Consider the following 15,060-nt stretch of genomic DNA (forward strand, 5'->3'; position numbering starts at 1 on the left):
CCGCACCAGAAAAGAAAGGAAGGTTTTTTTTTTTCTTTTTAACAGTAGATTTCTTTTTTTTTTAGATAGTAAAAGAAGAAAAAGGATACTAGCAATGGTATTAAAGACTCCCTGCCTGTGTAATAAAAAGAAAGAAATAATAAAATGGAAAAAAGAACAGTTACCAACAATGGTAATTAAAATTACATGCAGTGTAAAAGGTAAGGGAATAATACTAAGAGAAGGTTTTAACAGAAAACAACTAGAAACAGAAGAACAAAATACTTTTCGTAAGCAAAACTCAAGAGCTCCAGCTGACCACATATTTTCACAAAAGTGACAAACGAGATCTGAGGTATGTTACGGATCATTGCATTATGGGTAAGAGAGTGACTTGAGAGTTTTTTGTTGGCCACGAGCTACAGTAATGGTCGAGACAGATCCAAAGATCGGATGCGAACATGTTGAGGAAAGAATGAAAACCGACAACATCAGATCAATTATTTTTGCTCATATTGCATCACCACCCTTAGAGAAGGTAGAATGCTGCTCAATGCTAAGCTCATACCATCCTGGGATACACAGTCCAACAGCTCCATCAGTCTGTCTTTATACAGTCCCGGGAGGTATGAATGAAGACATTAGCACCCACATGTACTGTGACAGAGTCATACTGGTACTTGTCATTCAAGGACTTGAGTGCATGAGAGAACTGATGGACATGGCACCAAACAACCAAACGGCAGTCACTCTTTCCTTATTCAGCCTGGTAAGAGAGACATCTGTATGCCTTACAACAAAGTCACCTATGACTAAAGTATTAGGTTGGGAAGATGTCTGCTTTATGGGCTTAGCATCCATGAGTTTCAGACTCTTACTGCTATGTGAGTTGGTAGACTTTACAGATAGAGTGTTGCTGAGGGTGCTTATTGCTGGTGTTACACTTTGGAGGCCTTTGTGGTTTGGGTAAATTTAACTCAAGGACCTCAGCATATGATGGATTGTGCGTTTTATGAGGGTTGTGGAGAGGTGTGTTGTGTTTTACACTGTTAGCTACCTTTGGTGTTGCAGTTGCCTGTGTGTGAGACTTTGGTCTCCAATGACATATATGTACATTTCTCATACACTGTGTCATGCATACCTCTCAACCTCTTAGAGCAAAAAATCTGGACAAAGCCTAAAATGATGGTGGGACAAATAGGGACAGATATTAAATATTGCTCTTATAAACTTAGAAAGTTGATAGAATAATAGGTTTTGCATTTGCATTAATTTTCTGAAGGATTTGGAGTCTTAAACTCAAATGTTTGTCATTATTTAATGACTTCAATCCTCAACTATTTCCCAAAGAGGAACATATTTTAGGAGGAACACACCAATTATAAGAGGGAAAATCTGTACAGCTGAGAGGTATGGTGTCATGCTATTTGAGCATTAAGTGATCGTCAGACAGCAGGACATAATACTTGCATTTTCTCAAGTTACTCATTTCAAATCACGCTGGAAATGGAAACTGGGGGAAAGTACTGGTACCTGGTTTTGACAGGAGTGATTTGAGAAACTGCTGGAGGAAGGCAGTTGTGCTTTGTTCTTGGATCCAAGGGTGGTGCTGTCAGTTGGCAGAACCAGCTAGTTTAGGTGCACTACTAAAACTTGGGAGGGGTAGACTTCTAGGGCAAAGGGGGGAATGATATCCTAGGCTACTTTTACTGCAGCTCAGTGTCTTAGTTGCATTTGACACAGATTCCTTTGGCTGCAGATCAGAGTATGAGGTGGGTTACATTTGTTAAGGCTTCTTATAAAGAAAAAGTTCTTGTGAAGGGAACCTACTATACAAGCAGAGCCAATGGCAGAGCTGCACTGAGCGCTAGTTGTTCCACAGTATTCGTATTTATAAAGTTCAGGAATCTTTGCGCTATCACACTAGCGGTGGTGTACATCTCCTATTCTATAGCTGGGTTGTTAAAAGTCACCCATGAAAATGAAAATGGGTTTAACGCTGAGTGACCCCATTTCCTGTAAGTTGTCACGGCTATATTGAAACATAGATGGAGGTCTCAGTGCAACTTTTTTTCTTCCCTTTTTGATGAAAAATGCTGTCTGGAATGCCTGGAAGATGACAAAATCAACACAGCTCATTTTTCACTGTTCACACTTCTCAGAGTCTTGAATAAAAGATCCTGGGTGAGCGTAGCTCATACTGTTTAACTGGCCTGATCAGGGTAAAGCACATAGGAATAATAACTTTCTTTTCACCTGGGTGAGATACCCTTAGTTGGCAACTGCATTATATACAAGAATTTCTTTCCTAACTCCTGTTGCAAACAGTGGTCAAAGGATAAGGATCTTTGATGATGAAGATGACAAGCTCTTAGACTATCATTCTGGAATGGGGTGCTGTCTATACTGCAAGCCACTTTTGAGATTTGTTTACCAAAGGTGGCAATGCTGCAACATCTTTGCATTTAACTTAAGCCCCCTTCTAACACTACAGTGATCTGCATGGTTCAGCCCTTAACTGTAGCTATTTATAGCTTCAGGGACTTTTTGAAAGAAGTTTACTAAACTAAGGAGACACACTCCCTCCACCTCCGACAAAAACATACTGTTGCAAGTGCACAGCATTAATATTTTTTGAACATTAGGGTTTATGAAATCAGATATAATATGATCCACAGTTTTGGAAATTATACTTTTTAGGCTAATGGGTTTAAAGTTCCCAGGATCTAAGGTGGGGCCCTCCTTCTGGGCGGGGGGGGGGGGGGGGTAATGAAAGCCATTTTCCTTACCTCGGGAACATATTATGTCTGTATGCTTAAGATGAACAGCTTAAGGAGGTTCTGCAGAAAGCATGTTTGGTGCTACTGATTAAGCAACCCAACACACTGTTAGGGCTCTCATATCTGTGATACTTTAAGCTCTAAACAGTGTAGTTAGTACATATTCCATAATAATTTCTGGGAGAGGAAAGAACTCAGTAATATGCGGAACTTTAATGACTGCTTCTAGTGGTTAGTTGGCAATAAACCTCTATCTAAACATATTAGAAATATTTTTCGGGTCAGAGTGAGTAATACCATTATGAATTAATTCAGAAAATTGTTGACTATTATTTCTTAAATTGTCTCAAGTGTCAGGGAAAGATTTATAATTATCCTTGGCTTTAGATGCTAACTTGAATGTTCCATTTTGATCCTCCTTATGGTAAAGCTTGAAATTTTTGATGATCTTTTTAACACAGTCTTTAATTTGAGTGTATTATAATTTATTATAAGCTTTAATTACCTTTTTTCTTTTATTACAGTGCTTATATAAAGGAACATCTAAGGCAGGTAAGAACAGCCAAACATTTTTCTGCTGTTAAATAACGTTGTTCTAAACAAACTCTCCACCTTTACATTATTCATGGAACAGTCTTGTAAGACCGTTAAAAATGAAAAATGAACATACCCACAGAGGTAAATACGTATACGTGGTTGTAATCCCCCCCCAAAAAAAAAAAAACAGATGCCAAGGAAAGGTGGAATTTCATATAACTGCACTAAAAAACAGAACCAGCACATAGGTAAAAAGGAGAACACATGAACGTACACACATTCACAGTACAGTATGACAAAAACACTGAATGTAGCAACCAGGTTAACAATGTCAAAGGAAAAAAACTCATCTACTGCAGGAAAAAATGATATCACAAAGACAAAGCACAGAGATGAAGGAACAAATCTAAACCTGAGGCGAATCACCATCACTGATCAAAACAACAGAAAAGAACCGCAAGAATGAACAGCAAAGACAGATGTTACTGTCAGATAAATATAGAGGGGAACGTGACACAATGTTCAGGACAGAAAGAAAAGTCAGAGACACACAAATAATGTGAATCTTCGTAAGCAGTTACACAAAGAAACTGACACACATGAAGCAGGTAGCTACATAGGGATGGTAATACACACATTGTTATGGATGTCATGTAGGTAGTCAAATGAGCACAACTAACCAGTTATATGAAGGCAAAATGCCAGTATTAGTTTGTGGGAATTTGCCCTTTCGCCACTGTTGTGTGATCTTGGAGTTGGGATACAAGTAGCAGGGGATATGGGGGCATGGTCCTCCACATCAGGAGTGCAGGGGAGCATGCCACCCATCAAAAAACATTAATTGTCAGGTGGTGTTCACGTTGCAGTTTCATTTTCAGTAGGCTGCATTTCAACTGCTTTCTTTCAATTACTTTTTATTTAGATTATATACTGTAAATTTGTTGTTACATACAGGCAAGGTTGGGTAAGAAATATTCATTTAAGTAGACACAGGACACTTACAGACCTGTAAAAGAAGATAAAAAAACAAAGAAAATTCTTGTATGTGTGTATATATATATATATATATATATATATATATATATATATATATATACATACATATACACACACACACACACACACACACACACACACACACACAGCACATTTGTGCTGACAGTACTGGCAATTACAAATTATAAAAGGAACATGGCAAACCCACAGCACACTGTAGGGCAGCTAGAAACAGTGAAAATACATTTTTCATATGGCAAATTAGATAGCAAATGCAATCATGAATGGGGAAAATAAATGCAGTTTCAACACATAGAAATATAAACATTCCAATAGGTAAAACAGAGAGGGAAACAGAGAAATCTACAAGGACTATTAAAACGGAATGATACAATGCATAAACCAGCACACAAGCTTGGAAGTTAAACTGTACTTGAGGCAAGGTGACAAAAGTCAATAGTCATATCGATAAACTATATACTGATATTCCCTATATCAATTTTATATTGCTGGTCATCAACATTGACACCAGCTGATTACATACATATTTCAGGCTGTGCCCAGACAATGACTTGTGACAACTTCCTGATAGAACAGGTTTCATACACCATAAGTGGTAGAATTTGCTCTTTCAGCCACTCCACTAGGCCTCTAAAATTGTTATACTTCTACTGATAAAACACTTCACTGTTTAAATTAGAAATGTTTAAAAGATTGAAAGTTCTTACCCCCTGAGTAGAGAACAATGTAGCCATGAACACCATCGATCCACCAATAGAAGGAGAAAGAATAAGAAAGCACAAATTAGAGTGGAAAATGTAGAAAAATGCTAAAGCATCATCAATGTTTCTATACATAAGTACACGTTCACAAGTAAACAAGTGTGTATGTGCCCTATACAGCATATGAGTACCTGGGATAACTGTATGTACATGTGCCTCGGCAACAACGCACTTTAACAGTGTGCAGAAGGAAAAAACATTTAAATAAATTTTATCTTGCAAAAAAAAAAAACGGTCCCTGTGAATATGTCCTACACTTAGAAGTGGGCATTGCATTTTATACATGAAGTAATCTTCTATAAGATATGTGAACCTTGAGGTAGTCTACATGCCTGTGTCACGAATGCACAACCAACTCAAACACCCAGTTATATTGCAGGAGGACACAGACAGCTGCTTGCACAATGTTCCAAATAGTGCTGTTTTGAAAAAGAAAAATACAAATGCTGTAGCTCACTGGGAGGTCAGTGCTTAGGCCCCAGTATCTTATGTCCACAAAATCTCTGGTAGAGAGAAAATGCCTTACCAATTCTAAAGGTGACTCAAGGGACTAGAATTAGCATTTTTAAGTGGTCACAGGGGTTTGGGGACTTGATACTGCATCTCTGCATGGCAAATTTATCCCCATTTATCTCTACACCACTTCCTGCAAAATGCTTGAGCTTCTGTGGCAGTACTGCACATCTGATGGTATAGACAGGAACCTACTAGTCTGCAGTTAAAAGGTGCACATAATCTGAAACTCCCTCCTCAGAATCTGAATAACTCAACATCCATTATTTCTCTCAATGTAAAACACAGACATCAGAATTTCATAGCAAATGCCACTAGCAAAACAAATGGTAAAAAATATACACAGAAGTCTATATTGTTTGAAGGAACATAACTTGCTTACCGATGTAAAGTCCTGTACTTGATGGAAATGGCCAAGGTGTGGGAAGAAGAAAAACAAAATAAGCAATTAAAGACTGAAAACACACATTACACTGAACACACTTCTCAAATGACCTGGCAGCATCAACATATACTGCTTATCAGCACTATCATACCTTAATACTAAAATACAGTTTTCAGCTGAACTTCTGTCTTCAGTTCCCTGTTATAGTGAACAGGGGAAAAACAGAGATGGAAGCCTTCAGCAACTATTCCACTAGCAAGGTCACGTTCAGTAGTAATCACATTTTAAATGACATTGCTGGTTATCACAAATGAGATCGTACTTACATTTTCTAAAAGCATGTGATTAAGAAGTGGCAATGCTCCAAAGTTAATAAATGCTCTACAATATGACATACATCACACCTGAAACACAGACTGGTAACAAACAAATCTTCACTGACCTTTTTAAAACTATTGAGGTTAGTATACATTACAAAATGAATGCCACTACAGCTGCTTACCCTACACCCCTCTGAACCCTTCCAGTGATCTGTCACAGACCCCCCCCCCCCCGGCATACAATTTCACTTATTCTCTACTCCTTTCTGTAAACGAATACATTCTGATATCCTATGTAGACCTTAGCTCTGACATCTTCTTTCTGGTCCTTCTTTCTTAGTAAGCCTCAAAGTCTCACTGTGGGCAAGTATGATTAATGTACACTTTAGGCAACACAGCACAATACTGATGTACAAGCAACAAATAAGTACAGCGTATTATGGAAAAGTGCACTTCCTTAGCTTGCCCAACCACAAATAAGCATTTTGACTATACCAATGGTTAAATGAAGGGAACTGTTGACCAAGAGGTGAACCTAGGGGAACCAAATAGATGTTCACCCTAGTTCCAAATAAATTCAAATAAAATTACTGTAGTCATGGAAGCAAACTTTAATATTGTAGTTAAAATATAGTTAAAAGTTACTTTAATAACTTATCCAGGCAAGAACAGTGCCTCAGGTTTGAAAAGGATCAAACAAAACAGAAGTTTATGTACTTACCATAGCTTGGCATCTGTGCTGTCCAATTTCATTATGCTTCACCTACTGGGTCTATGGATCCGACCTCAGATCTGACCCGGCCATTTCTCCAGACTTACGATCCGAGCCCCAAGCTCTTCCCTCTCCCATAATGCCCTACTCCTTCTCTAACCCCTCAGATCGAGTTTGCTGCTCTCTTAAAGGTGATTTACATTTATACTACTAGAACCCTAAAGAATGAAACCACACTAGAGCTCAAACTAGGAACCTCTATCGCTCTCAGCTGATTTAGGCTGGGGGATGGCGGGTGGGATGTGAGGCATAACGAAAATGGACAATACAGATACTAAGTTATGGTAAGTACATACTTTTTACTTTGATGCTGCCCATTTCACTATGCCTCACTACTGGGTTAGAGTCCCCAGCTACATAAATCCTGGGTGGCCCTCAAGGAAGGATATGCCTGAGCACCGCAGAGCCAAACGATGCTCTGTTTCTAGAAAAAATGTCCAACTTACAGCAAGAGGCAAACATACGAGACTTGGACCAAGCTGCTGCAGCACAAATTTCGTTGATAGGAGTTCTTGTTGAGACAGCAGATGAAGTAGATATAGACCTGGTGGAATGAACTCTAAGAAGATGGAGAAGTTGCATGACATGCAGGGAACAGACAGTATGCAGGGAATAGACAGTAGAAACACAAACAGTACTCCACTTGGCTAAGGTAATTTTGGATATGGCCTTAACGTAATCTATTTGGTATGAAACAGATGAACAATTGCTCAGCTTTTCTATGTGGTTTTATTCTATGCTGATAAAAACCCAACTGTCTATGCACATCCAGCAAATGCAGCATATATTAGCCCTCACTGGAATAATTTGGGAAGAATATAGGTAGGTGAATGGTTTGGTTAATATTTGTCTTTGTAGCAAACTTCGGTATGAAGGAAGGGTCCATTCTGAGGAAGACCCCATCCTTTAAGATAATGTAAGGTGGCTGGGAAGATAAAGCTTGCAATTCCGACACTCTTCTTGCTGAAGTAATGACCACTAGAAAAACAGTCAGTCTTCTAAGACAAGAATTTTAAGTCACATGAGCTCGCAGGTTTAAAAGGTTTCCCGAGTAAGGCCTTGAAGCGCAACAGTGAGATCCCAAGGAGGAGAAGGATTTTTTATTAGAAGTCTAAGATGAAAGACTCCTCTTGTGAAACCCTGCATAACCTTGATGTGGAGAGGGAAGATGAAAGATTGCTGCCATTCATAACAGCTGCTAGTTGTAACTTTATGGTGGAAAAACTAGCCCCATGTTGAAAAAGTGAACTAAGAAACATAAGAATATCTGAAACAGCGGCAGAAAAGGGATTAATACTCTGTCCTGATGCCTAATCTCTTCCACTTACTATTATACAATTTTTGGTGGAAGACCTCTAAGAAGCAAGTACAATCTCTCGGACAGGGAATGCAAGTCTGGACTTTCATAGAATCACTGGAAGTGGAGAAACCAAGCGGTTAGTCTCAAGGATCAGAGACTGAGGTCTGAAATTCCGAAGCATGGGAAATTAGATCCTGCCTGGGATCCAGTATCCATGGAGGATATTTGCTTTGAGACTGCAGGTAGGGGAACCATACCTGACGAGGCCAGAAGGGGGCAATGATGATCACAGTGCTCTTCAACCTGCTGCCTTTCTGTAAATCTTTGGGGATCAGGGGGATTGGAGGATAAGCATACAGGAGACCCGGGGGCCAATCCTGGACTACAGCGTCCCCAGGTGACTCCACCAATAGGGGGATCAAAGCAAAGTACTTGCTGCACTTGTTATTCCAGGGAGAGGCAAAGAGGTCACAGCAACGTTGGCCTCATTGGCTAAATATACGATTCACTACTGATTGGTTCAGTGACTACTTGTGTGGGCTTAAGATCGATCTGCTCAGTCTGTCCGCCAGAACTCTGGATTCCCCCAGAATGTGCATTGCAAAGAGAAAGCAGGTTGAAGAGATCACCCATTCCCAAACCCTCATGGTCTCCCTGCACAACAGGTATGATCAGGTTCTCCCCTGCGTGTTGATGTACCAAACAACTGACATGCTGTCTGTAAGATTTGCAATCGTTCCCAGACGGAGGCAGTCCTGAAAGGCTGCAACAAAAGAAGAACCGCTCTCATGTCCAGGACATTCATGTGCAATTTAGTCTGTCATGGACCACGTGCCTTGGAACCATTCTTCCCTGAAAATGATCCCCCCACCCCAACATAGAAGCGTCTGTGGTCACTGTGGCTATAGGTGGAGTGAAGGGCCTGCCAAGATGCAGGTTATCTGTAAGCATTCACTACTGTAGATGATGCTTGGAAATCAGAGTTAGCCTGATGGGGGTTGACAATGAAAGATACAGAACAGACCACAGGACCGCCAGGGTCCACTGGAGAACTCACATGAAGAATCTTGCTAAAGGAACTAGAAGGATGGCAGCTGCCATGGATCCTAGGGCCATGAGGACCAGGTGAGCCAGCTGTTTTGGGTATCTAGTAACATTTGTACCTGTTGTCTCAATGATCTTATTCTCTGTGGAGGTAGGGCAGCTATCTGTGTGGCTGTGTTCAACTGCATCCTTATAAATTCTACACCCTGTATGAGACACATCTTTGCCTTTGCCAAATTCTCCGTTATTCCCAGGTAACTGAAGAGTTGTAGCAGACTGTACTGTACTGTAACCATGCAGAACTTTGACTTCTTTACATACAAATTCAGACTGCTCAAATCTAACATTGGTCGAAGGTCCCTTGTTTTTTTTGGCACCAAAAAGAAGTGTGAGTAAGTTTTGCATCCTTGATATTTGGTTGGAACCTCCTGAATGACTGTTTTTTCTAGAAGTTTCTGGACCTCTAATATGGCATTCTCCCTCTGACTGGGTGACACACTGAAGAGATATCTCCCAGAACTGGGAGGTGGAAGGGAAAAGGGAATATAGTAACCTCTGGAAATTATATTTAACACCTAGCAGTCATTTGTTATATTTACCCAGGTGTCTGGGTGTAATGATAGAGAGTCTTCCCCCGACTGCGTCCAGAGTAGGACAGTCAGGCAGCACCTCAGGAGCACTGGTAGGGCTTGTCAGAGAAAGGTTCTCTCCCACCCTGGGTTTGTAGACCCCCACTCCCTATGGGGCAGTGCCCACCATTAAATACTCCTCCAAAAAGGATTCATCCTGCAAATCCAGGAAAGACCCTTGGGACTTACAGAACCAAATCTTCTTCCCACTCAGTTGGCTCCTGGAGAAGGTCTACTGGGGGTAAGACTTTCTTTACTGATGGTCCAAACAGGGAGGAACCATCAAAGGGGACACTTATGAATGACGCCTTAAAGGGGGTCCTCAAAACTGCAAAACCTCATCCAGGCATGTCTCCTAAGGGCTATAACTGAACCAGCTGCTTGAAAGGTTCCTTCCACAGCATGAGAAATTAACAAGGGAGGACACAGTGGTCAGTTGAGGAGATACCTTCTTGAGTCCTCCTCCACCAAAGCCTGCGCCAGAGAGTTGGTGAGTTCCTTGATCAGATCTCTCTGGTGGCATTTAAAGTGTGCCCAATAATTTAATACTCTCAGCGTAAAGGTGGCTGAGGCATATGCACGTTTCCCATGCCTGTCCAAAGCTCGAGACTCTTTATTTGGGGGGATGAACAGAGGAGCTCTGCTTGGCTAGCTCCTCCTTAGTGGCTGCTGAAATCACGATGGCATCAACTGGGACGCTTTTACTCCAGAGTGGATGGTCACTAGGGGGACTAAGGTATCTGTCAGTGCATTTAGGGATAGGCTCCACAATGTCTGGCTCCTTCCACGCCCAGAGGGTGATCAGGTCAATGAGCTCGTCCACTGTCACCCAAGACATAGATGGGCCCATCCTGACGGCCTCCAGAAACACTGACTCCTCAGAGGAAGGGGGTTGGGATGACCAGCCACCCTTTTGTTTAAGTATTTTCAAAATATCCACGAAGGAGATGTTGTCGGGTGTAGATCGGTGGACCCTTCCCATTCATCGAAGTCAGTGTCCTCTGTCAAAGACTCCAGAGGGGGGTCTAGGTGCTTCCTCCTGCACAGTCTCTTCTGATGAACCTCCCTTGTAAGATACTCAGTAGAGGACTTGGAAGACAAGGGGATCCCTTGCTGAGGGTAGGACTGGAGGCTTTCCTGGAAGGCTGACTATCAACAGGATAGACGGGAGCAAAACTCTGATCAGAAGGAGACTGGGAAGGACCCCGGGAATGAGAGGCTACATCTCATGGTTTGGAGAAAGCCCTCTCTGCCACCTGGAAAATAGACGAAGCCAGGGAAGCTCATTCCCTCTCCCTCAGAGACAGAGCTACCAAGGAAGAGAAGGACAAAGCCATCCCAGATCAGACACCTCTAGGATGCACGGGGTCCAAACTGTCAAGTGCCAAGGCCACCAGGGATAGGAATGGCTCTAAAATGGTCAGAGCAGAGACCAACCCAGAGGAGTCGACATCAACATATCGGGTCCAGGACTTGCTCCACTCCAAGGGCATTGGAGCCAAGCTAGTCTGTGACACTGCCAGAGTCAAAGAAAGGCAAATTCTACTCTCCAGCAACAACCCATTCAGGAAAGCCAGATCCTGAAGTTCCGAAATCAGAGGCTGGATCGGAAGAGGAAGCTGAGGCACTGGGGTTGGGGTTCTCTCAGATCCTGCATGGGTCAGAGATGGCAAGATCCCGAACTGAATATGGGTTTGAGAAAACTCTGCATCATCCTGTCCATGTCCGAGTGTGATAGCCGAGAGGTTCTTGAGGAGGTCGAAGAATGGGTGGACCTGACTGGGGACGGGCTGGTCCAAGTGGTTTGGGCTGGGGAAGGAGATTTGCTCTGATGAGGAGTGTGACTCCAGGATTTACAATCAGGGTGTTTCTGTCCCAAGGAGGACTTACCCAGTGACAGGAAGCTTTGGATCTGTAAAACATCCGTTGGATCAGAAAGGCTGCTCAGACCTGAAAGCTGAGGATCTGACAGCAAGTGTCTTGTCCGGTGCAGACTCTTGTCGGGTCTGAAAAACTTCTTGGATTTGAAGAGATGTGAGAAGAGATTGGATCCTAAGCAGAAGGATCTGGCAACTTTTGGCGCTTCTCCACTAGAGACATGGACCCTGGGGTAGCTGAGGGGCATGTTTCTTTGGCTCCTTAGCAGTGGGAGTTTGAGCTCCAGATGTCGGCAAAAGACCAATCAAAATCAGCTTATTACACTGAACAGCAAGGGCTCGAGGGTTGAAGGACAAGCAAAAATCACACTCTACCTCCAAATGCCCTGGCCTCAGACAATACACGCACCTCTTGTGGGCATCTGATTGGGGACTCTTATGCCCACAAGAGGAGCACCTTTTGAAACTCATAGGTTTGTCAGAACCCGTAGGTGTATTTGATACTGGAAGGTGGGTTAGTGCACCTATACACACACACACACACACACACACACACACACACACACACACACACACACACACACACACACACACACACACATCTGCACTACAGAAGGAAGCTGACTAACACTAAAGACAAATCAAAAATACCGGGAAAGTTTGTTTGTTTGTTTTTTTCAAATAGGAGAAAGAGAAGAGAAAAGGGAATTAATAGTTAAAGAAAGGCAAGGAGGGTGGAAAGCAACCCTAATACCAGCAAAGGTTCTGATAAGAGGCAGCTAAAAAAAAGAAGGAAGAAGTACAAGAAATAACCTAAAATATATTATTTTATATAGATTTATAGAAAGAGAGAGGGAAGAGAGTAAAAAGAGTAAAGGACAGAACTCACTACAGAATAAACCCATGAAAAATAGGAATGTCACGTATGTCTATGCTGAGGCTGCAGAATCGCATCTGAGCTGGAAAACGGCAAACAAGATCTGAGAGTTTAGAGAAGAAGTAGGATATTATGGGAGAGGGAAGAGCTTGAGGCTCGGATCGTACATCTGGAGAAATGGCCAAGTCAGTTCCGTAGACCCAGTAGTGAGCCATAATGAAATGGACAACATCAGATCAGACATTCTTAAAAAGGGTAAACCAAAAGATGTTGCAAATTACAGGTCAGTGAGTCTTACTCCCATTCTGGGGAAGTGCTTTAAAAGACGGTGAGCTGATCTGCAACAAAACAGTAAAATGGAAGCTATACCAAAACAGCTTTATAACAGGGCAATCTATCCTAACTAACTTAGTTGGATTTTACACTCAGGCAAGTCTAGCAACAGATCTAGGCATCCTATGGAATGACATTTATCTAGAGAAAGCACTTGACCACATGATGCAAAACATACACCATCGATAAATATCATATAATACAGGTCTCATATGCAGGATAATGGCTTGGCTTACTGGGAAGTCACACTAAGTAATAACTTAAGGTTGTATTTCAGATATTAAGAATGTAAATGTGGGAGTTCCACAGGGCTCTGTCTTTACCTAGTCTTTTTGCCTTTTCAGCAACAAGGCTTGTGCTGCTTAAATAAATGTAAAGATGACTGCAAAACTGGTTTCATTATAGTCAGTAGCAAATATCAAGATATATATATCATTACTTGTATAATATTACAAAACTGGCAACATTTATAGGAATCTGTTAGTACTGCCAAATATAAAATGATGTATTATCCTAAAATGTCTTCCAAGAAATCTATACTACTAGAACTAACTACATTAGAAGAGGTTTTTGTTTATATGGATGTAGATACAACTCTCTCTAATAATTTCTTCACAAAACAAATCGACGATTACCTACAAGGTTATACGATAGTAAGGAGTTCTGTTAAAGAACATCTCTGATAAGGATGTCTGATGTATAGTATTACAGAAAAATACGTCTCATGATTATTCTTCACTAAATACATATTAACTCACAGTTTCTTCAGAATTAGTCAAGTAAAATGTTTATATGTTTATGTCAAAGAAAAATTGAAATCCAGAAGCATGATTATGCAAGAGATATTTTTCGTACAAGTAGTAGCCTTATATTTCAAGTGCCTTACAACTGCATTCTCTCTATTAGCAAATTACAGTGTACTGACAGATAAATGAAGGCAAAGTAAGTGCTGAAGGAGTTAAGGGATGTTATGCTATGCTTGACTGTGCCAAGTATATGCAGAAACCAGATTAACAGTACGCTCTGGCCTTCTCAGGCTAGGGGATGAGTCATTGCAAGGACAGCTGTAAGACAGTGTGCACTGGTACTGAATGTTACAAGGTTAGAAGATAATAAATTTTAGACCAGGTGATCTATGTTTTAAAATGCATATTTGGGAAGTGTTCATGTGAAGATCTACGAGATAATCCCAAGGGACGAGAACATTTTTAAATACACTGATTTGTTGAAACAAATGTAACATCAAAGTTCTGCATGCATGAAATTGTTAAGAAAAGATATATATGTAGTGTTTTTTTCCCTTTGTTCTTGGAGACTGATCTGAAAATTTTAGTAGGCAGTCTCCCAGTGCTGTTTTTGGAATAAACCAGTACTTTGCACATCCTGAAGCATTACTCTTTTTTATTTATTTATTTTTTTATTTTAAAATAAAATATCATAATTTGTCAAACATTATATGAATTCAGAATGATTAACCTATATACAATTTTAAAACCTATAAACTACAGAACAATATATAACTATATACATTTGTGTCTAAACAGAAGAAAGCAATAAATGCATTTAAACACACCACTGTGTTGTTGTTGTGTCTTTTGGCTTTTCCCGGTTAGGGGTCGCCACAGCGGAACTTCGGTCTGCTAATGGCTGGCAGTAGATTTTTACATGCTGGCTTGCCAGGTCTAACGCACAGGAATGCCCATTCAAGCATGTCGCCACACAGAAGACGCTCTAACTGAGAATTGAATGGGCAATGTCTAACTGTGAGGCGACAATGCTAGCGCAGCACCACCACCGCAGTCATTTAAACACACTGTGAAGAATGATATATTAGTTTATATATCTTTGCCCATTTTCTGAAATATTTTCAGAATTTTCATCCAAGAGTTATAAAATGATGTAGGTTTGGAGGTTCTGTTCTTCAGTGTAGATATTC

The 15,060-nt window shown here is 41.0% G+C and overlaps 1 protein-coding gene across 4 annotated transcripts in view; it reads right to left on the reverse strand.

Moving 5' to 3' along the window:
• Positions 1-15,060, reverse strand: part of LOC122817080 (ankyrin repeat domain-containing protein SOWAHC-like) — an 877,444-nt gene that overhangs the window by 418,052 nt on the left and 444,332 nt on the right. For all 4 annotated transcript variants that reach the window (XM_044090234.1, XM_044090232.1, XM_044090233.1 and 1 more), the window contains exon 7: positions 5,970-5,981. In XM_044090234.1, coding sequence (XP_043946169.1) covers positions 5,970-5,981 — 12 coding nt within the window. The remainder of the gene's footprint in view (positions 1-5,969; positions 5,982-15,060) is intronic.

This window comes from Protopterus annectens, chromosome 12.part0, assembly GCF_019279795.1.
Source record: "Protopterus annectens isolate FY-2018-M chromosome 12.part0, PAN1.0, whole genome shotgun sequence".
NCBI lineage: Eukaryota > Metazoa > Chordata > Ceratodontiformes > Protopteridae > Protopterus > Protopterus annectens.